A 22,383-nucleotide genomic window follows, 5' to 3' on the forward strand; every position below is an offset into this window, starting at 1 on the left:
TAAATGATTGAAGAACTTCACAAAAAAGGCTGCAGTCAGACTCAAGGTAAATATGATAACACAAAAAAACATCAGTTTAACACGTAGGAGGCTTTCGCGACCCATGTCATCCATAATACAGGTTTTTTGGGGGGGTTAGATCGCGTAAATATATAAATGTGTCGTTAAACCCACCACCACCCGACACAGCCAATTAGTAAGGGTTGTCACATAAACAGAACGTGCCAATTCGTTACTTGTACAGCACTAACCGGTGTGTTGGGGAGCGAAGCCACAATATATACAATCTGAGTACGACGTTTCGCCAGTAATTACAATTAGCTTCATCAGGCGACAGCCAGATTTGTGGAGAAATCTTCCTGTTTCGTTCAAAAAACATGTACGGCAAGTTAAACGAAAAAAAATTAACAAAATGAGTGTTGGATCAAGAGAGAACAACAAAACACAACACCAAGAGCAGGTTTTTTTTTAAGGAGAATTCAAACAATTTGAAAAACTTATTTATTTGTTGTCATTGGTCATTGTTGCCAATTAATTTGTGGCAAACTTACACGAGTACTGTTTTGCAAAAGCCTCGTTAAAAATATTATTTTTACCAGCATGCCAGTGCACACACAACGAAATATCTAAATGGTAAAACGTGTTTCAATTGTTTTTTACAACCACCGTTTTTCCTTTGAATAAACTTCATGGAAGCTGAAAATGATAATGCTTGCTCCATTAAAAAAATAAAATATACTTAACAAAATCGAAATAGCTTTTTTTGGACAAGTGTCACAATTACATTTTTGTACAATACGGTGTGTACTTTAAAAGTATGCAACTGAAATTAATTACAATATTAAAGTGTTCCACATGAGGGAGGAGGAGGAGGAGGAGGTTTTCATGAACCTAAAATTCAATATTTCTCCACCAGTTAATGTGCTGGCAGTATATGATCCGTGTAAAAAATAACATAACGACAACGTACATATGCATGTTTCTGTTCATACTCATCACACGCTCTGGAAAGCCTCTTTGCACCATCGCAGAACGTGTTTAAAGTTAATCTGTTATCTGTCCTGGGCCATTTCAATTCAAATTCTCCACTTTTTAAAAATCATCGCGTGAAGCAATCAGTTGACCGATTATTTATTTCCCATAGTAAATTAAATACGTTGTGCCCTGTAAACATTACCAAATCCTGTCTCCGGAAAGATATTTGTGACATTATTCTTGTTCCTGCCAGGGCTGTAAAAAGAAAAGTACTCCCATCTCTAGACACTTTTACATCAGCCTGTGACACTAAAACGTGCTTTATAATTGATTTGCTGGGCTGTGCACGGACAACAATGATCCATTGCTTTCTATACAGCTAAACATTATGTAACTAGCTTTTTTGCCCGTCCAAGGACGGGTGTTTTTTGCAGTATATCTGAAATATGCAATAGAAAAATTGTTCAGCTCATGATTATTAATGAGGGGGGGGGTTGCCCCATGTGGAATGACGTCACCCGCTAATGGTTATTGGAGAGGGGTGCGGCATGTGGAGTGACGTCACCCGCTCATGATTATTAATGAGGGGAGGGGTGCGGCATGTGGAGTGCACGACCTTCTTGTGCGTTAGTGTACATTTCCACGCGGGCATGAATATTAATGAAGGCGGGGGGGGGGGGTATTTTGCAGTGACGTCACGCACGGATGTAGCACTCTGCTGCGTAGATTTATTTTTTACCGTCACTTTCTGTAAAGAAACGTCATATTTGAAGCGACTTTGCGTAATAAATTATTGAATTCAGCTCGACCTTCCTCTGCGTTAGTGTAAAAATTCACCCACTCATGAATATTAATGAGGGGGGGGTGTGGGCCTCATGTGGAGTGACGTCACGCGCGGGACGGACAGACATTTCTGGGTGATTATAGTAGGTAATGCTCTATGCACTGACTCGATGACCCTTCCGATGCGGCGTATCGAATTGGGGTAAAATTCTGGTATTCCCACCTCTTTACAGCAAACACTCTCGATGGGCAACATCAACAGCTTCTTCTGTTGAACGTCCTTCCACCAACAGTGGCACGTGCAAGCAATTACAAGGCTGCACCTTTACCCATCATAATGATGTTATGCTCAACCAAGGAAAACTAAATATCGAATTCACCCGTTATTCTCAAAACAAAATGCAGGTGTAGTTACAATATGCGGGTATCAGAATGTTCCGCAAATAGTCTGACGTCTTGGGTTATCAATAACTCTGCTGCACCATTATGCGAATCAGCTGATAAATGGAGGAAGCTGTCACGTGACCGAGGGATTTAGTTTTTTTGCCAATTTCAGCCGCGCCTCCAGTCACGTCAGGATTAATTTCGCTTTACAGAGAACGGCAGAGAGGAGTTTGCCTTCGAGGTTTTCACATTTGTTCGGCCCTGTTTGATTGCAAAGTTCACCGTTGTCAAAACAGAGTACCCGTCACCCGACGACCACGACGCTTTTAGAGCTGTCCATCAAACGTGCGGTACATTTGCGGCGCCTCAATCCACGCATCCCGACTGAACACTGGGGAGGCGGGGGTTGCAATAGCCCACAGACATTGTAAAAAAAATTAACCCGTAAAAACAAAGTTTTTCACTATAAATCCTTTATATGTGTGGCATCGGTTTCATTTTATTATTCATTTCTGTTTTTCTTGAGTAAGAGTTTCATTTTTATCACTTTGGTATTTTAAATTAAATATGAAAAAAAAAATCCTAAAAAGTGGAAAATTTTGGAATTTTTTTCGCGAAAATAAATGGTCACGCACAACGAGTCTGTGTGCAAAATGTCAGCTCGATTGGATCACGGGAAGTGGGTTAAAAAACGACCGAAAGATTTGCACGGTCGTAAGCGCGCAAGCAAGCAAGCAAGTGAACTTAATATAAAGGATTTAAAAAAAAAACCGGTACAGCCCTGAGATGTCTTTCTCATGCTGCTGCTGCTGTTGTTGAAATGATTCCCCACTAGAGGAAGCTCTACACAGCTCCCTCTGGAAGGGAGCTCGAACATGGTGACCTCCGCAATTGCAAATCCAGTGCGCTCACCGTCGCCACCACGCCACCATCACATTGGCACTGATGTCGTGGTGGAAGCAAATCTCCTGCGGGATACATATAGAGGCCTCGTTACTTAATTTGTTTGGAGCATGATTCCTTCGTGGATTACTTTCACGTGTTCACATTTACTCATAGGCGGAGTTTGACTTCTAGATTTCGGAATCGCGGGTGCACATAATTCATTTATATTTGCAATCTTCATTGTAAACTAATGAAAATAAATCAATAAAGGTGTCCGCCCGTGCATGTCCCGAAACAATTGCAAAGAGGAGTATCGTTCGATGTTGACGCGCACGCCGAATTGGTTGTTTTTATGTTGTGCCTCTAAGTTCCGATGTGAGCGTGCAAGGACTTTTCTACTTAACGTAATTACAACAACAACAACACCACATCCACGAATCTGCTAATATTCATTTTGTTACGCACATGTTTTGTTGTTGTTTTTGTAAGAACATTGCTATGGAGGTACAATCATCTCCGTGCACGGAACACTTTGTTTATTTTGGCCATTACAGGAATCGGGGGCGCACATCATTACCACAGCAAACATTCTATCTAACGTGCATTGCTGCATAGCGCATGCCTGAAACATTCCAACTTGAATGCCAGAGGTATGATTTCGTCAATGGTAATGCGTCGAGACGTGAGGCTCGTGCAGAACCCAAAGTTATCACATTTGTGTCACTGTCTTGAAATCAGAATGCATACCAGTTGATTACTCGTCACCGACATTGCCCGCAATAAATATTAATAGTCACCGCAATGTCGGTGACTATTAATATTTACAAAAACAACAAAATGTGTTCCAAGGCATTTTCAGAACAGAGTCAACATTAATTTGTAAATGGAATAAAAAAAATACTTAAGATTGTGACGTCAATAACTGAATCAATGTTGCACGAACAGTTGCAGAACACCACGCATATTGTCCATAAAACGAGGGTCATTCATGCACCTCTGCGGTTTGTTTAATATTTCACTTTTCATGATAATCACTCGGATATGTGAACGCTACACGAAGTAGGCAGTAGGAAAAATAAATCAAGATTACTTGATACTAATATTCACCGCAAAAGCAATTACTGCGTTCGACAAAGATAAAGCTATGTTCATGGATCTGACTCAGCCAATTTGTGAAATATTAACATGCACAATGTTCTTGCGCATGACATACGAGTTTTTGAAAAAAGAACAAGGACATTAATTTTCAGGCATTTTTCATTGTTCGTGTTTCTTGGTTGCTCTCGGATGTGTTTCCGGGTCGCACCACGCGTTGTTTGGCATGATGTCCGACGTTTCGTTCCACGTGGCTGCCTGGTAGCTTTTTCAGCAACTGAATTAAACAGAAGAAGCTCCCCAGCACACGATGCCAGGCATCAGACACCGCGTGCCACAAATCCAACATCACATCGGAGAGCTGAACAGCACAACCGTGACAACCTACGCAGTCATGTTTCGGTTCCGCCTCGTACTGTGTCGATCTCCCGCGTGAAATTAATCCGTGACGAATGCTATACAAAAACACCTAGCTCGTAAAGCCATATGCTTCAAATTAGATAAACCCACGGTTCTTACAAAGCTATCTATTTACAATGAAAACATATATAAACAACAGACCTTACAAACTCATCTGCGTACAGTTTAATCTATCAATTTGCTTCCACTGAGAATTGAAGTAAACAATACGATATATTCATTCAATTACAACAACGCATATCATTGCCAATAGCATATGCTGCAGAGCATGTAGGATGTAATTAAGAATACTGCCTGTCCCCTTAGTTGAGCAGTAGTCTGTGATGTGACCCACCTTAGCTCACACCTGGGCATGATCCATTTCATACCACACTGTGCAGTATAAACAAGCAAAGCCCTTGGGTCTTCACCATTGGAACCTCATTTGCCAGTAAAAAATATGATAATTGTTTTTTTTTCCCTTCTATCTGGCAACAAAACTGACACCTTTTTTTACAAGGAGTCATGTTTGCATAGATTACAATACCTGCAGCCATAATGCAAACAAAAAACAAAACTCTGATAATATATGCACTGTCCTTGAAGTTGATTGGTCCACACCCGAGACAGCTTTCCAACCCATGTGAGACTACGCTCTAAGGAAGCTGTCTCGGGTGTGGACCAATCAACTTCAAGGACAGTGCATATATTATCAGAGTTATGTTTTTTGTTTGCATTATGGCTGCAGGTATTGCGGTCTATGCAAACATGACTCCTTGGGTCTTCATCAGTCGTAATTCCCGAAGCAAGGCCTTTGACCTCTGAAGCAGCCTTCTAGGAGCAAATAAGAATTTCTGCACTCACTCTTCACATGAACTCACCTCTCTGCTTTGCCCCAGGAAGGGGAAACTAATATATGACTTTGCATAATCAAGTCTAGAAATAAATTCTCGTGTTGCTCCGTTCTGAGAAAATTAACACGTTTAACAGCCCTTTCAGATAAGCAATAAAATAGATAAGCGGCTAATATCTCCTTCGTATAATTGTCTTTCTACAAAAAGGCGTATGTTTTACACACCCCCCATTGTCCCCACGGCCTTCTGGGAGTGAATTTAAGATAAGTAGAAGTCAAAGACCGCAAAATGTCATAAAAAGTGTTGTACAACACCTCAATTTAAACGTAAATATGTTGTGAATACACTGCGCAGGGGAAGAACACATTGTTACATTTGAGTAAGTTTGAAATCATTCGTTAATTTATTTTATTTTATATTTTCTTTGAAGGGAGTGTTATTGGGTTGTTTTTTTTATATTGTTTGATATTATTGTCGTCTGATGAATTTGTTTTGCCAGAAAGTGGTGGAATGATGACCAAACTCGCTAAACGAATCGGGCTCCTGGTCTCAGATGGCTATCCCACCACATTTAAATAAATAAAGCTAAGACATCAGCAATGGCCATACACTTGAGAATAATATTCTTACATATTTTAGGTATGTTTTTACAACACATGATTTGCTATTGTCTACTAGTATTTACATCATGAGGCCTTCTTTGCCAGTACGAAAATATACTAATATGGGTTTTCCCCTTTTTTTTCTGGCAACAAAACTGACACCTTTTACAAGAAATCATGTTTACATTAACCACAATACTTGCAGTCAAAATGCAAAAAAAAACCAACACTCTGATAATTTATGCATTGTCCTTAAAACTCATTGGTCCACACCAGAGACAGCTTTTCTTAGAGCCTAGTCTCATATGGTACTGGCAAAGGAGGCCTCATTATGTAGATGCTTACCCCGAGCTCTCATTACTATGATAGTGTGTTGTCTTTGAACTGTGCGCCTTTTGGCGTCATCTGCAAACATGACTCCTTGTAAAATAGGGTGTCAGTTTTGTTGCCAGATAGAAGGGTAAAAAAACTATTATCAAACACAATTTCAACCGAGAAGATTGGTACAAGCTCTGCAAACCATTGGAAGGACGTCATCAACTAGTTTAAGTCATAACTGGCTGTGATGTTCCCATCCTGCCTCCTTCCAATGTTAGTTTTTAAATCCTTTATATTAAGTTCGCTTGCTTGCGTGCTTGCTTACGACCGTGCAAATCTTCCGTTCGTTTTTTAACCCACTTCCCGTGATCCAATCGAGCTGACATTTTCCACACAGACTCGTTGTGCCAGACAATTAATGTTCGTGAAAAAAAATTCCCAAAATTTTACACTTTTTAGGCAAAAAAAAATATTTTACATATATTCAAAAGAACTCATTCTTGGCTATGGCTGAACGTCACAGTATAAGAGCCCAGAGCGTAACCCCTCCACAGGCCGTGGCGGAGTAGCGCAGTTGGTAGCGCCCTCGCTTCCCATGCCAAAGGTCGTGGGATCGATCCTTGCGTCCTCCACAGGCGAATATATTTTTAAATCCTTTATATTAAGTTCGCTGCCACGCATATAAAGGATTTATAGTGAAAAACTTTGTTTTTACGGGTTATACTTATTTTTCTTTTTCCCGTGGCTTTGGCTCTCCAATTTTACATTAACAGGTTGAATTTCTCACACCAACATAGCCACCTCCATGCGCTTGTCGTGGAGGTCGCCCTCCGATCTTACATTAACATGCTAATTTATCATATTAACATAACTAGCCCCGCCCACATCGTGTATGACCCTTGGGCTACGCCCATTTTAAACCTTTAAAAACCCCCTCTTCTTTCCTCCTGATGACGATCGCTTGTGTTGTGATTGAAACGTCGTAGTTTTATTTTATATTTATTCTTTTTATTAATTTGAACCTATCCACGTGACTTTACCGAAAGACCCAAAGAATATGAATTACTGCAGTCACGAAAGCTTTAAGCCAAGATTTAATTTCAACCGGCTTAGTAAAGAGGTTGATTGCATTGTACCAAGTGAGCTAAAACCAAAGTATAAAGTATACGTGTACATACAGTGACCTATGACCCGATTCTATGACCGATCCCATCATAACTCAGAAGCTAAGCATGGTTGAGCCTGGATAGTACCTGGATGGACGACTACGAGGTCCATATGTAGGTGGAATAGGCGTTGTGAGCAGTAGAAGGCAGTGAATCAAAATCTCTTTCTGTTCCGTATTCTCCCTCAACTTCACCAACCCGCACTGACCAGCGTGGTGAGGTATGGTTAAATAACCCTCAGGGACGAGGCCCTCATCCAGAAGTGGACTGACAAATGGCCTGCACATACAGACACATACAAAGACTGTGTATAAAGGAATATAATACATATTTAGGATACACATTATAATATGGTACTGTAACAGAAAAAAAAAGTTCGGGCGAAAATGATATTAAGCACTGTATGATGAATTGCCCGTTTCAAATTTGTGCCAAGTACGGCTGTGTGATTTACATCCTCCTTTAGCAGGACTGTAGCAACTGACACAATCGCTGGAATAAAAAAAAGAACCCTTTGAAACTCATAAAAAATACATTACAAAAAAGAATCTGGAAGCAAAGGGAGATGTTTTGGTCACTCTCAAAGCCTGCTATTTGGGTAATGTATTCATCTGGCCAGCGCTATTGACACTATAACCAAAAAAACATTTCATCACAATAACCCGTCTTGAAACAGAAATGTTTGATTGATGGTATTTCCACACAGTGGCTATGCATAAAAATAGCATGGGTATGGCATGGGCAATATACTGCAATAGCTTAAGAGCAAGGCTTCAAATTATGTTGCGTGTTTTTTTCGCAAGACTCTTTAAAAGCGCACATATAATGGAAAATGTTGTTAATGTAAAGAGATTCATTACCAATCACTATGTTCAGCTTGGGCAGATGATGTGCGTTCAGAGCAATAAGCTGACACTCCTGAGGTCCTGGGTTTTAATCCGGCTTTCAGCCTGCCGTGATTAAACCGGAGGTATAGAGAGCTGATGGTCTCAACCCGGTCACCAGTGACAGCACACGCACATATTAAAATTAAATATTGCAATATATTTGGTTTAGCACTCACGTTGACTCTATTCCAGCACTGAGAATTAACAAAAAGATGTGAACATGACTGCATTGCGATGAGTGGCAACGTTTGCTCCCTAATGTGTGGATTAAAAAAAAAAAGCTATCTTTAAAGTAATTTGTATGCAATAAATGTTGCTTTCCACGGTGCCATAAACACACGTGATACATTTATTTCCAGATGCTGAAATCCCACCTCCGAGAATGAATAAATATATATGAAAATATACATGTACCTCATTTGAATGTCACGTGGCTAACATTACTCTCTGTGGCAGGGTGGGTTTGGGAGTGCTGCCCTCGATTGTGTGCTGTCACTGGAAGGGATCTCAACGGTGGTTCCGTGATATCCACTTCCGTGGGGCGTTCTCCTAAAACAAAGTGCCGCACTGCAGAAGATGCGCACCGATACTTCATCCCTTGAGATTATGCCAATAAAACGATTTGAATATCGTTTGAAAGAGGTAAACGAATGATCATAGTTAAATTTCGATTCAAAGCTTTCGTGACTGCAGGGATTCATCTTCTTGGTTCTTTCGGTAAAGTCACGTAGAATGGAAATAATAAAATAAAAAAATAAAAACATAATAAAATAATTATAATGGTTTATTTTTATTATTTTATTATTTCATAATAAAAATAATTATTATGTTTTATTTTTATTATTTTATTATTTCCATTCTACGTGACTTTACCGAAAGAACCAAGAAAATGATCATAGGAATGAAGAAATAAGAATGTCGAACATGATGTTGGGAAAGGCTGAGTGGCACTACCTTTTCCACCCATGCCCCCCCACACCCCACCATCCATACCCACTTAGTAATGCGTTGCCAGTGCTGCAAAGTAAAAAACACACCGGTGGTCCTGTGGGATGGTCATTAAGCCTGTCTCTGCTGCTTGTTTGGGGATGTTAACGTATTGCGGAGCGTTTTTTCTGGCAAGAGAACAGCCATTGTGCGTGCCCATGTCGGTGCCAAATTAACCGCTCGTAATGAATTCATTCCGCACGAAACCCAAAACAACGGCTCGTTGTAAACGAGATATATGGTACTAACTTGAGCTCGCGTGTGAATATATCTCAAACGCAATAATTTTAATTATGCACTAAAAAGAACCCTTGAAAACACCGGATAATAAACAATGAAAGTGAGCACATTTGGCCAATGAATGCTTGAGACTTGAGAGAGATGCGGTCCGTATGAGGATAGGAGAAGGAGCTTTCACTCTAATTATAATCAATCGTGACCTTTTTTGGTAAGATGCCCCAGGGTCCTGTAAAATCCTTGGAGATTAAAAGCAAGATCAATGGTCAAAAAAGAATGGGGTTTTTACAATTTGGAACAAATGAATACCAGAGGTGTGGACTCGAGTCATGTGACTTGGACTCGAGTCAGACTCGAGTCATGAATTTGATGACTTCAGACTCGACTTGGACTTGCATAACAATGACTTTGTCCCACCTCTGAGGTGTGGACTCGAGTCATGTGACTTGGACTCGAGTCAGACTCGAGTCATGAATTTGATGACTTCAGACTCGACTTGGACTTGCATAACAATGACTTTGTCCCACCTCTGATGAATACCATTTGGAATCAATGGTCGGCCTCAGCACACAGATGGTGTTTTCATTCTTCCATCTTTTGTTTTCAAACGAAATAGCTATTTACGTTTGTATATTTTAGACAAATATAATCTTGGGTGGTGGTGGTGATGCTGCCGTGTTCTTGCAATCCGGATGTCGCTGGTTCGATTTGCCGGCGAAGCAATGCTTCTTACATCATATTAATCTAATCTGTCTATTTTTACTTTAACACTTAAGGCCCACTGAGCTGTATAGCTCTTTTTCAGAAGAGACCTGGCCACAAATGATATCTCAACGAAGTGGCTTATCATGTGGAAATGTATAGCAGACAAATACGAAATGAATGTTTCTAATGTGGGGAGGGGGGGGGGGGAAATTCACGCGACCACGGGGAAAACACGCAAACTCGAAATATACAGACATCACGGTCGAGATCGAATGCACGACCTCCTGTATACCAGGCGAGGTAGTTAACATCTCGCCACACCTCTTGCCCACCAGGCAGCACCAATGGGTACACCACAGTCATTCATCAGGTCGCGTGTGTAGGGGGTGAAGTGTCAGTAACTCGCATCTCTTTCACGATGCCTGGCCATCATGAAATCTAAGGTTGAAAATTCATTTCTTTAGAACTTCTTGGTTCTTTCGGTAAAGTCACGTAGAATGGAAATAATAAAATAATAAAAATAAAACATAATAAAATAATTTTCACGACGTTTCGGCCACAACGCAAGCAACCGTCCTCAGGTGGAGAACAGGTCTGTCGAGTAGACAGAGTCTGAATGACAGACCTGTTCTCCACCTGAGGACGGCTGCTTGCGTTGTGGCCGAAACGTCGTGAGAAGTTATTTTATTATGTTTTATTTTTATTATTTTATTATTTCCATTCTACGTGACTTTACCGAAAGAACCAAGAAGATGAATCCCTGCAGTCACGAAAGCTTTAAATGCGTTCAGTTTGTTGTCCTTCCCCCGCACATACGATCAGCACGGTTGGCTACGTACGGTGCGAAAGAAGTTCGAAAATTCAACGTGGAAGAGGAGACCAGGATACTTTCCAGAGGTAATCTCTGAAGCTCCCTGTAGTTGCAGGCCCTTCTGCCAAGCAGTGGTGTAACTTTTCATATTTTACAGCAGTAATCAGTATCGTGTCATCTGCAAAAAAATTTACCCTGGAATGATCCAGGTCAGTGCCCAAGTCATTTACATGAAGAGAGAACAACAAGGGGGCCGAGAATGGAACCCTGTGGAACCTCTTTTGTTATCTTAACACTGTTTGACCTCCAACCATCTGTGAATACAGTTTGGGTGCGAGAAAAGGGGTAATTTTTTAACCATTTTACTGTGTTTTCAGAAAAACCGAGGCAACTTAGTTTACTAAGCAGGGTGTTGTGGTCTACTGTATCAAAGGCTTAAGACAAGTCAAGAAAAATACAGGCGCAGTACTGCTTATTATCAAGGCTACTGTTAATGTGATTCAGAGACTCTAATGCAGCAGATGTGGTGCTGTATTTTTTTCGTAACCTAGATTGTTTTAGATGTAATAAATTGTTGGCGGACAGGAAACTGCTAATTTGGTAGTTCAATAATCTTTCAAAAATTTTAATCAATGGGGACAAAATTGAGATAGGTCGGTAGTTATTTGTATAATCTTTAGGGCCCCCTTTGTGAAGTGGACGAACATAGGAGTGTTTCCATTCTAGAGGAACTGATGCTTCTTTGATGGACAGGTTAAAAATATGGGCTATAGGTTAGTATATTTGGTGACCAACAGTTAGTAGAGCAAAGACGGGAATACTATCCGCTCCGCTAGAAGAGGACCCTTTGAGGCAGCACAGTTTTTTCAGAACATTACTTTCGTGCATAAACTTAATGAACACGCTATTTGTGTAGTTAAGTTTAGCTGAGAACACCCCGTGCCCATCCTATTTGCACGTTGTAAAACGAAAATCGCACGTGTGCCGCGACACCTCAGTGACACATTCATCATTCCTTATTGCTGTTACACTGTGTACAAACCGCCGACTGCATCTACACACCAAGTCAAACTAATTAGTGCTTCATAACTTTTTAAGTGGGCTTTGCAAAAACCAAACACTGCACTTTCTAATTTCGTTGTTTTCTGGTTGACAATCTGTGAAGTGCATTATGGGACATTTTTTGTCAGTATCAAAGTATGAAAAATAAAAATAGGTTTGACCTTTTCTGGAAATAAAACAGGTATTAAGATATTCTTGGTTCTTTCGGTAAAGTCACGTAAAAGGGAAACAATAAAATAATAACATAATAAAACAATACAATTCTCACGACGTTTCGATTGCCACACAAGCAATCATCATCAGGTGTGAAAACCACAGCAAGAAAATTTAAAAAAAAGTGGCGTTTTTTTTTTACGTTAAACAAACCTGCCACTTTTTTCAAATTTTCTTGCTGTGGTTCCTATTTACACGTTGTGAAAATTTGAAAAAAGTAGCGTTTTTTTACGTAAAAAAAACCCATCACTTTTTCAAATTTTCTTGCTGTGGTTTTCACACCTGATGATGATTGCTTGTGTTGCAATCGAAACGTCGTGAGAATTGTATTATTTTATATTTGTATTATTTTATTGTTTCCCTTCTACTTTGACTTTACCGAAAGAACCAAGAAAATGAATCCCTGCAGTCACGAAACCTTTAAATCCAAAAAGGTATTCAGATGTTCAAACACCAAATAGATACCTTATGCAAGGAATCAAGTCTACGTTAACCACACGGACTTGCGGTGAACATGCAAACAAACTCTGATAATGTATTCATTGTCTTTGCAACTCATTGGTCTACACCAGAGACATCCTTCTTTTTTGGCCTAGTCTTTTGTCAGGGCGAAGAGAAGATCGATTCTTCTCCTTGCATCATCTTCACGGTGTACATTTAACACAACTCCACAGCTGTGTGTTTCATCAGCAGACAACACCAGTAGTTATTACAAGCAAAATATAAATAACATGTGATGCCAATGAATCTCTCAAATCTATCTTGGCCGTATCTCTCTTTTCTCATTTCCCTACATCTCTAATTTTCTTCTACATTTCCCTTGTCTAGATCTCTTCTATGTGACTGGGAATATATTTAAAAATCCCTCCGACGTCCAAAACACATTCCTGCGGAGGGAGCTGGTAGGAACGTTGGGTTGCTCGGTCAATGGCCAGGGTCAACGGCGGCGTGGTGTATTCCGCAAATATGCCCGACTGTGAGGGCGGGCACAAGCCGGCGTGAGTAGGTTAAACGTTGAGTTTTATAAGGGCACCACGGGTGACCAGCCCCTCCCCACCCAGCCCCACCCCTCCCACCCCCCCACCCAGCCCCCACCCTCCCCACCCTCCCCACCCAGCCCCTCCTTCCCCACCCAGCCCCTCCCTGCACGACGGACGGACGGACACAAGAATCTCCTGTGGGCTGGTGTAACCAGGAGGTTCCTACCAGTATAATTTCTGCGTAGGACACTCCTAGTGGGCAGTGTTTTTTAGGTGTTTGTTTTGTTCACGTACAGATTCATGTATTGTAACGTGCAAATGAGGCGCTTACAAATTCCACCAGACGGTTTGTCGCACAATCACATCTTTATTAAACTTCAGTTCCACTATTTCAACAATGCAGTGGTCCATTCACTAATAAAAAATAATGGCCCTAACACATTAAGCAATGTACAACATGTACAACCATTACACTGGCTCTTTAATTACACCATATTCGGTTTTTGTACAGCACAAAAACTTGATGCACGGTTGTATGATTGACAAAGATGCAACTGAAGAAAGCTTTTTGAAGAAAGAAAAAACCCACTGTTTTTATCATTGCAAAGCACAACTTATAACTTATGGTGCTCATATACAATATAGTGTTCTTATTTGTGTGCTAAACTAAGTTGAAATCCATCAAATTGACGATGGTTTCAGGACAAGTAGACAATGAAAAAAACATCCACAAAAGCAGCAAAACACTGGCACCAAGAGATGTGTTCTACTTACGTAATGCACAATCGTATCGTCTATATGATGCGATTCGAAACATTATATATATTTACTCTATATATAAATCCACATTTGGTCCCGTGCAGTCATTTGTTGTACAAGCAAAGGACCGCTGTATCTCCGTGGGCGATGTTATAAAACTCTTCATTTTGTTTTCAATTCAAAATTATTAGCGGCTATGCGTGTTGCTCAGATGAATATATATAGCGACACCTTTGTGAAATATAATTGACTTTTTCTTCTCGTAGAAAGTATATACACAAATTTATAACATTTATTGCTTTTTATGCTTTGAATACACATGAACAAGACATGAAACATGTCAGTAGCAATGCACGGTCGTTGACGAGCTGATTTTTGTCTTTACAATGCCACAGCATTTGCAAGACCTGACCCTGGCCATGAGCATACATTTGTGTCTTTTGTAAAGCCAGTTGCATTTATTATTAGTATTATTCACATCGTTTCAAAATACAATATTAAATATAACACAAATACAAAATATAATGTACACAATTGTCACAATAATCCCATCATGTTTTGCACCTGCGAAAAAGAAGCCAAAAACAAGCACTTGTGCAAAATTAATTTAAAAAAAATTAAATTTGTAACATTAAAAAGGCAAATCAGACATAGAAATATAAGATTTTTTTTTTGAAAAAAGTAGTGATATCTACAAAATTTAAGGTACAACCTATTGTATATTTTCTTTCTGAAAGCATTTGTTAATTTTAATGAGTGTGGTTAAATATCTGTCCGTTAGGATTATACAGCCAAGATGTTGACCAACGTTTTTCTGAGATTGCTTTTGAAAAAATAAAATAATAATGAATCGTGAATATATTTACGTAGATAAGCGTATGATTTCATTTATAACATTATTTGCCAATATTAAACTTATGCCAAGCATAACAATGTGTATGTCCTTGCTATTATGATTGCTATATTCTTTCTAGATTAGGTATTTAGGGTCCATAACGTCAAAAATACCAGCAGATAAGAATCTACATTTCACACATTCACAAGATACATATCGTACTTTGCACACCAAATTTGCATGAAAGTAAAACCAGACGATTTAATATTAATTACACATCACTGAGATTAACTGTGGATGTTCTAGTGTCTATTAAATGTCCCCTGCCCCCCCCAATGTTATCCCCTTTGTGCCATCGGCGTCACGTCATGTGACGAAGTAACCTTTGGGGGTCTCTCACACAGCAGTGCAACCCTTCCTGTCGGACAACAGCCCACACGAGTGGGATATCACAGAAAAAAAACCTGACAAGGTCCGTTCCGTGGACCTCTGATCCACACACAGGAGAGGGCAGCGCTTTCCACTTGCTCTGCATGTGAGAGTGTGGTTTGAGAATGACATTCAATCTGATATTTTCATTCTCTGAGCTGGAATTTAAGCCGAATTGACTGCAGCAACCACATTTCACGTGACCTTTTTTTTGGTTCGGGGAGTAATTGGTGACCGGGCAGAGACCGTCAACTCATTAGAATTGAGGACCCGGTCTAACCTAAGGCATTCAAACCGAGGCCCTCAGCGGTGCCAGCTCATTGTTCTGAGGTCTGAGTTACCGGGCCAACCGAAACTATGCATATTTAATACACCATCATTGCTAAGTTACAGGGTCTCAATAAATTGCATCAGAGCACGTTGCATTTATAACTGTCTACAATGAACAGGTGCTCATGTATCTAATCAAACATCCATGTGGGACACAGTTTACACAATCATGGATACTGCATTATGAACATGTGTGTAGCAAAGTGTGAAAGCAATTAAAACTTGCGCTTTAAAAAAAATTTTGTTGTTGTTAATCATTACTGTTTACATTTACACAGCCTTACATATAATCGGGTCTCAGGGTAATTTACAAGGTATTAAACATTGCACCTCTCCCGCCTGTTTCCAAAGGTGGACTTTACAAGTAAGCAAATACCATATCAACCCCATCACTTATATAATAGTAAATACCATACTGGATGATCAAGTTATTAGCTATTAGATGTCAGCTAAATTTAGTGTTTTAAATCATCTGTATACTCTAATTGTCCACCAGTGGTTCATTCCATACTGTAAATACCATACTGTAAATATCATACTGTACATTAATAAATTAAACCAATAAAAGTTAAATGGCTCAACGTTCCACATTTACTCTTTATTAAAATTATATAATTATTTCTCTCCAACCATATGCACTCACTTCCCAGTCCTAATTCCAAGTTCAGGATCATTAATCGCGGCATGATCCATTTACTAATTAAAGCCATTGTGATCTCTGAAAGAAATTCACCGACGCTAATGAGATTTTTAGCTCCTGGCATCTTCACAAAGGTGGCAAACGTTAAGAGGTACTGTATGCAAATAGATTTACTTTCATACACGCATCTGCGGGTTTGGATTTCCGTCTGTGCAGCAGCAGCAGCAGCAGAGGCGTTGCGCTTAACAAGGACGCCGAGGAAAATTGGCTCTACAAAGTCCCAGTGAAACACTGCGAGATTTTTTTTGCCCCACCATTACGACGAACCAGCTGTAGCGCTGAGTGAACAGAAGGAGCCAACGCTTTGTTTCCCAAGGTCACGAAGATCAGATGCAAACCAGCTCAGACAGCGATTTCAAAGCCAACCGGGGTGGAATAACAACCGTGCCGTTGACGTCTTTTTTTTAGTTTTACAAATGCCACAGACGCGCATCTCGAGAAGACGAGCGAGCACGAGCAGGATAAATGTTGTCGGGTGAAAAAAAAAGGGTAGACGCGGATGGTTCAATTCAACGTCACGTCCTTTAATTTATGTTTGTCCTCTTTTTTTTTAAGTGAGACGTTTTTTTTTTCAAGTTGGATAGTGTTTTCGTGCAGACACTGCACAATAGGCATGCCCATAAAGACCGAATGGGTCTCTTTTTTGCTGGCAATGTGTGCTGACACAGAGCAAGCTGTGAAATAACGAAGCACTGGGAAATGTTGTGCAGATTGGGAATAACAAAACACCGTCGATAATTCGCATCGTACAAATGTCACGAGTGTGTCATACGCAGCATGATGCCCTTACGCATAAACGAAATATTACCTCGTGGTAAATCTTAGACAACAATCAAATTACGATATTATATGTGCGCACGAACCAGGCATTTGCTGGGCATTATAAAATGAACGCTAAATTCAGAATATGCCATCCATAATATAATAGAAGCATGGCCATTGGAATTCAATATGCTACTATATGTTTAATTCTAAGAGACTTTTGTTTTGTATGCAAACTCATTAAGCATTTTTGTGGAGCATCAATTATACAATAATGTAAAAGCAGAACTCCATACTGTATCTCCACATATTAAATAAAAACTGATAAATGTTTTAGTCTGTTGGCCTTCCAGACCGATATCCAGCAGTAATTGTTTGAAGAAGACTCTGGGCTGGTTTCAACCTTCTGTTGGTGAGAGGGTTCTGCTGATGAGACCCAGATTGTCGATAGCGATCCAGAGTTTGCTTGCTGGAACAAATGCTGCTGGATAATATTGTTCTGCAAAGCCAGTAGGTTGTTGGGCTAAAACACATTTGCACGTACGTGAGGACACACAAATGGAGTATTGCTTTTACGTGTTTTCATTTTGTGTTGTTGCCTAGAATAAGAAGCAAGACAAAGATTCCCCCCACTCCCCTCGTAGCTCTAATATGCCGTTTGGAGTTAATACCGTCAGCAACCACTTATGAAGTTTGGCACGGCGCACAAACGATGGGTGGTGTGATGTGACCACCAGCAGCAGCAGCAGGAGCACACACACACACACACAGTGCATATTCTTAGGTTTTTTCGGTAAAGTCACGTAGGTAAAAAAGTTAAAATTAATAAAAGTAAAATAAAAATAAAAATCACGACGTTTCGGAGGCAACACAAGCCTCCGTCTTCAGTTGGAACAGTCACAGCACGATAGCCTCCGAAACGTCGTTATTTTTTTTAATTTTACTTTATTAATTAATTTTTTTTTTACCTACGTGACTTTACCGAAAAAAACCTAAGAATATGAATCCTTGCAGTCGCGAAAGCTTCAAATATAGAATTCACACACGGTGCACACAGCGAACACGGACTCCCGCGTGGAATGGCTCAGTAAGGTGCGAAAAGAAAAGAGCCGTGAGCCTGCCGAATGGGTCCCGGGGAAGGCCTCAGCATGGCTGATGGCTGGCCCACTCCGAGCGGGGACGACGTGAAGATCGACGGAGCGGACGAGTTGGGCGGCCCTGGAGCCAGGCCCAGCGGGTTGGCCGCTGCGGCAGCTGCGGCCGCAGCGGCCAGGGAAGCTGGAAGGAATGCCAGAGGCTTGCCGCGCAGGTCTCTCGCAAAGGAGACCTTGCCTGCCTGTTTGTTTGTTTGCACACAGCATAAACAATTGGAATCGTATTGGATCGGTAGGCAGAATTATGGATTGTTTTTTTTTATGATATGATCGCCAATCGGATTGCCACCTCTGCGATACAAAACGACTTATCATTATCAGAGTTGCTTCTTTTTGTTTGCTTTTTTGACTACTTGTGTTGTGGTTATTGCAAACATGATGCCTTGAATAAAGGTGTCAGTTTTGTACCAGTTTAAAAGGGTAAAAACCTACGACTATACTTTGCCACTGGTAAAAGAGATCTCATAGTGTAAATCACGTAGATAGGTTCAACGAAAATAACAAAAAATAAGCAAAAAACTACGACGTTTCGATCGCAGCACAAGCGATCGTCGTAGTTTTTTATTTTTATTTTCTTTGAAACTATCTACGTGACTTTACCAAAAGACCCAAAGAATATGAATTCCTGCAGTCACGAAAGCTTTAAGTCAAGATTCATTGTGATGCAACGGATAAACTGACAAAATCGAGACGCGCGATGTCCCGAAAAGACTTACTGATTACACAGGACAGATTCCTTAAATTTAGGACGATCCGGGGTAAATCAGGACAGGTAGAAATCACCACTGGCATTAGTGAAAAGTTAAAAGGATATCATTTTAACTCTACAAGCACGACATTTCTATCAGAGTTTGATATATTCAAGATGTATGCAATTAAGAGAGAAAATTCATGCTACAAACAATAACCTTAACAAAACACAAATGGTATGAAAAATTGTGTTTAGATGATCATTTATTTCGTGCAGTCCACAATGTGGAATATGTGACTGTCCATCTGGAACTTACCGTGACAGGGCCGGAGTGGCGATGTTGCTTGTTATATGGAGAAAATTTTGGTTTTGGAGGTTTGCCCGCAGATCGGTCTTTGTGTCTTCTGCTCGTGATATGCTGCGGTGACAAACGGCCGTACAATATTACATGCGTCTGTGCACCCTGGTTGCTATCAAGAGTTGTGGGATATGCCCGTTTCATCCGCAAACTGTTCAGTGCAAACACTGCGAATGTGACGTCACTAAATTGCACTGAAGAAATTGACGAGACATAATGAAGCCTCGTTATTAAATTAATGATCGATGCATATCGGTGGCGCATTTTTAAAGCTATACATATCGGATACTTTTTTTCCCTGCAAAACACTACAGGAGCAGTTAGTCGATTGGCAGGTCACATACGGTGGGGTAATGTGTGGGTACTACCACTTGTTCCACAATGTCGAGCCAGTGTTGCAAGAGTATGAGAAATACCCTTTCTCGAGGGGCTTTCTAGAGCTCTCTTTAGCGAAGACGCTTGCCCTCTGCAATCAGCAGGGCAGCAAGTCTACCATCACCATGATTTTAACCGTAGAATGTGCCATTGCACATTGTTGCCAAGGACATTTAAGAGATGTAAACATTTACCTATTATTTTTACTGAGCAGCTTGAAGCGGCAGTCTTTCATCGACCGCCCATAGTCCATGTTCAATGATGAAAAAAGGTACAAATCCCATCGGAAAATACGGAGCGGATAAAATATATATCACAAATCAATGCGTCCCTCTATAAACTGACAACACTAAATAATTTTTCTTGAAAGAAAAAAAACAGCAGGCAGTTTGCCTGAGCATAATATTTCAGGGCTGCACCTTAACCTTTAACCAAACGGTAGCCACGAGTAATTGTCCAAAAACCTTACAGTCTACGGAGATCTATAAGGTGACCACACGTCACATTGACGGACATCTCTATAATGTATGCAGCTTCCCGGGGGGCAGGAAGGCACACCTGCTTCAGCTGCGTCTCCGAATTCACGTGGACGTCGCAGATCTCGCAGTAAAAGGTCTTGTCTTGAAGGCCGAAGCCTGCGGCGCTGCCATTCTGGCTGCTGACTTTGCAGCCCGGCCTGGGAAATGCTCTTATGGAACCGCCACCACTCCACGCTTCAAACATCGTCTTGTGCTTGACACCTTTAATATGAAAAAAAAAGCAGACGAACGTTTGTCGTTATCGTGAACGCGAAGCGATTTGCGTTCCCGTCATGTCGTAGGCATCGTGCAGAGTATGAATAAATTATTACACTTGTGTTAAACACCACTCATTGTTGACATTTGCCAAAAGCTTCTCAGACCTATTATGACATCAACACGTTATTGCTTATTCTTTGGGTCTTTCGGTAAAGCCACGTAGATAGTGGCTTCACCGAAAGAGCCAAAGAATATGAATTCCTGCAGTCACGAAAGCTTTAAGTCATGTTATTGCTTGTCTAGGCATTTGGCTGAAATATTTTGACCACTCCTGTAACGTTTTCAAATCATAAAAATAATCATCTACAAACCCCATGAGAATCTTTCATCCGTTAAGCGCACAGTGTATATGTTATGGGATACATTTTAAGCACCGCCATCAATGCCCTGGGTTTTCTGCCATGGTGCTGTAATGGGTTAGCCAAACTCCCTGCACGGGAGTCGAAACACTCGGTGCAGAAGGTCTTTATACCCGCTCGCCTCTGCCCACCCAGTGGTAAAAATGGGTAATAAATGGGTAAATGACCTGTCGATCGGCAGGTCACGCATGCTGAGGTAAAGTGCGGAGAGCAGTAGGCGGGGAGCGGTTAGCACTACACTGAGCTACGAACCCTGCGACCCGAGTTCGATTCCCGCTCACGGCCAACACCAGTGAACTGGTCCTGGGCCTCCCCCTAGGTCGACTCAGACTCAAATTAGTACCTGGTGCGGTGTGTAAACATCGCTCCTAGGGAGCGATGTTTACACACCCAGCACCCTCGTGTGACGTGCCGGCCTTCATAGGTGCTCGCTAACAGCACTTGCCCCAACAGTCTGTTAAGGCTATACGGGGGAGCTTTGTCTCTGTACTCACACTCCTTCTAATAAGATGTCTGGGTAGCATGGAAGAGGAGGGCTAAAATAGCCTCTAGAGCTGCCTGCAGTGGAAGCCCTTCCACCAGCGGGGCTTGCAAACGTTTAATTTGTCGACCGCTAATGTCCACGTGTCTGGCTCACCGTTGTTATGAGCATCCAGCTGTGACTGCGAGTTGACCACCACCTTGCACAGGGAGCAGTAGAGGAGGCGCTTCGATTTCTCGTCCTCCGTCTCCGTGCCCAGCGTGGCTGTGCCACTGTTCACACTGCTGATGCTGCTGCTACTGCTTCCACCTCCTTCTCCTCCTCCTCCTTCTAAACCTCCTCCTCCTGCTGCTGCTGCTGTTACTCCTCCAACTCCTCCACCAGAGGCAGAGGCTGGATCCGGCTGTGGTAGCTTGCCGTTGTCACCCGAGACGGTACTTGGGGACGAGGGTTTATCCGCGGTGTCCAGCTCTGCTACCGCTCTCCCCGCGCCGTGCGTCTCTCTCCCGACATTGAGATTCATTGATTTCACTGAAAATCAAGTGAGAGAATTAATAATATAATCCATTCGACGAGTGCAAGGAATACCTGAACATTTAACAATGCCTCAAAATATAAGATGCTACTGTGGAAGAATGGTTACCGCACTAGAGATCACCGGTTAAATTTGACCGCCACGGCTGTTGGAACGATGGGCACGTTTCTTAAATGCCACTGCGTCTTTCCAGTCGGCAGAATACGTGGTGTCCACGGCAATTAGTCTATCGGTGGGTCAAGTGTGGTGGGGTAAAGCGTGGAGGAGGTGGCGAAAATGCCCTCTGGAGTGGTTCCCAGGAGCTCCATCTCATGGAGGCTTTTCCGACAGTTGTGACAGAAGCAAGATATGGCATGGCTGCATCTTTACCAACGTTTCTAGCATTAATGGGCCATTACACATCATTGTTGAGTAAATTTGAGACATTTCATATTTGCTCATTATTTTCACCGAACCAGCATGAAGCGAAAGTTTT

The 22,383-nt window shown here is 41.3% G+C and overlaps 1 protein-coding gene across 4 annotated transcripts in view; it reads right to left on the reverse strand.

The window, feature by feature from the left end:
* Positions 1-13,701: 13,701 nt before the first annotated feature.
* LOC133357337 (zinc finger protein 385D-like) overlaps positions 13,702-22,383 on the reverse strand; it is a 108,498-nt gene continuing 99,816 nt past the window's right edge. For 3 of the 4 annotated variants that reach the window (XM_061575239.1, XM_061575248.1, XM_061575257.1), the window contains exons 6-9: positions 21,530-21,904; positions 20,295-20,476; positions 19,320-19,421; positions 13,702-18,494 (exon numbers count right to left, since the gene is read on the reverse strand). In XM_061575239.1, the coding sequence (XP_061431223.1) occupies positions 18,243-18,494; positions 19,320-19,421; positions 20,295-20,476; positions 21,530-21,904 (911 nt within the window). In that variant the 3' untranslated portion in view covers positions 13,702-18,242. Of the gene's footprint in view, positions 19,422-20,294; positions 20,477-21,529; positions 21,905-22,383 lie in introns of all 4 variants that reach the window. The other variant, XM_061575263.1, reaches the window with a different exon arrangement.

This window comes from Lethenteron reissneri, chromosome 7, assembly GCF_015708825.2.
Source record: "Lethenteron reissneri isolate LAM-NWPU_2019-01 chromosome 7, ASM1570882v1, whole genome shotgun sequence".
NCBI classification, from domain to species: Eukaryota; Metazoa; Chordata; class Hyperoartia; order Petromyzontiformes; family Petromyzontidae; genus Lethenteron; species Lethenteron reissneri.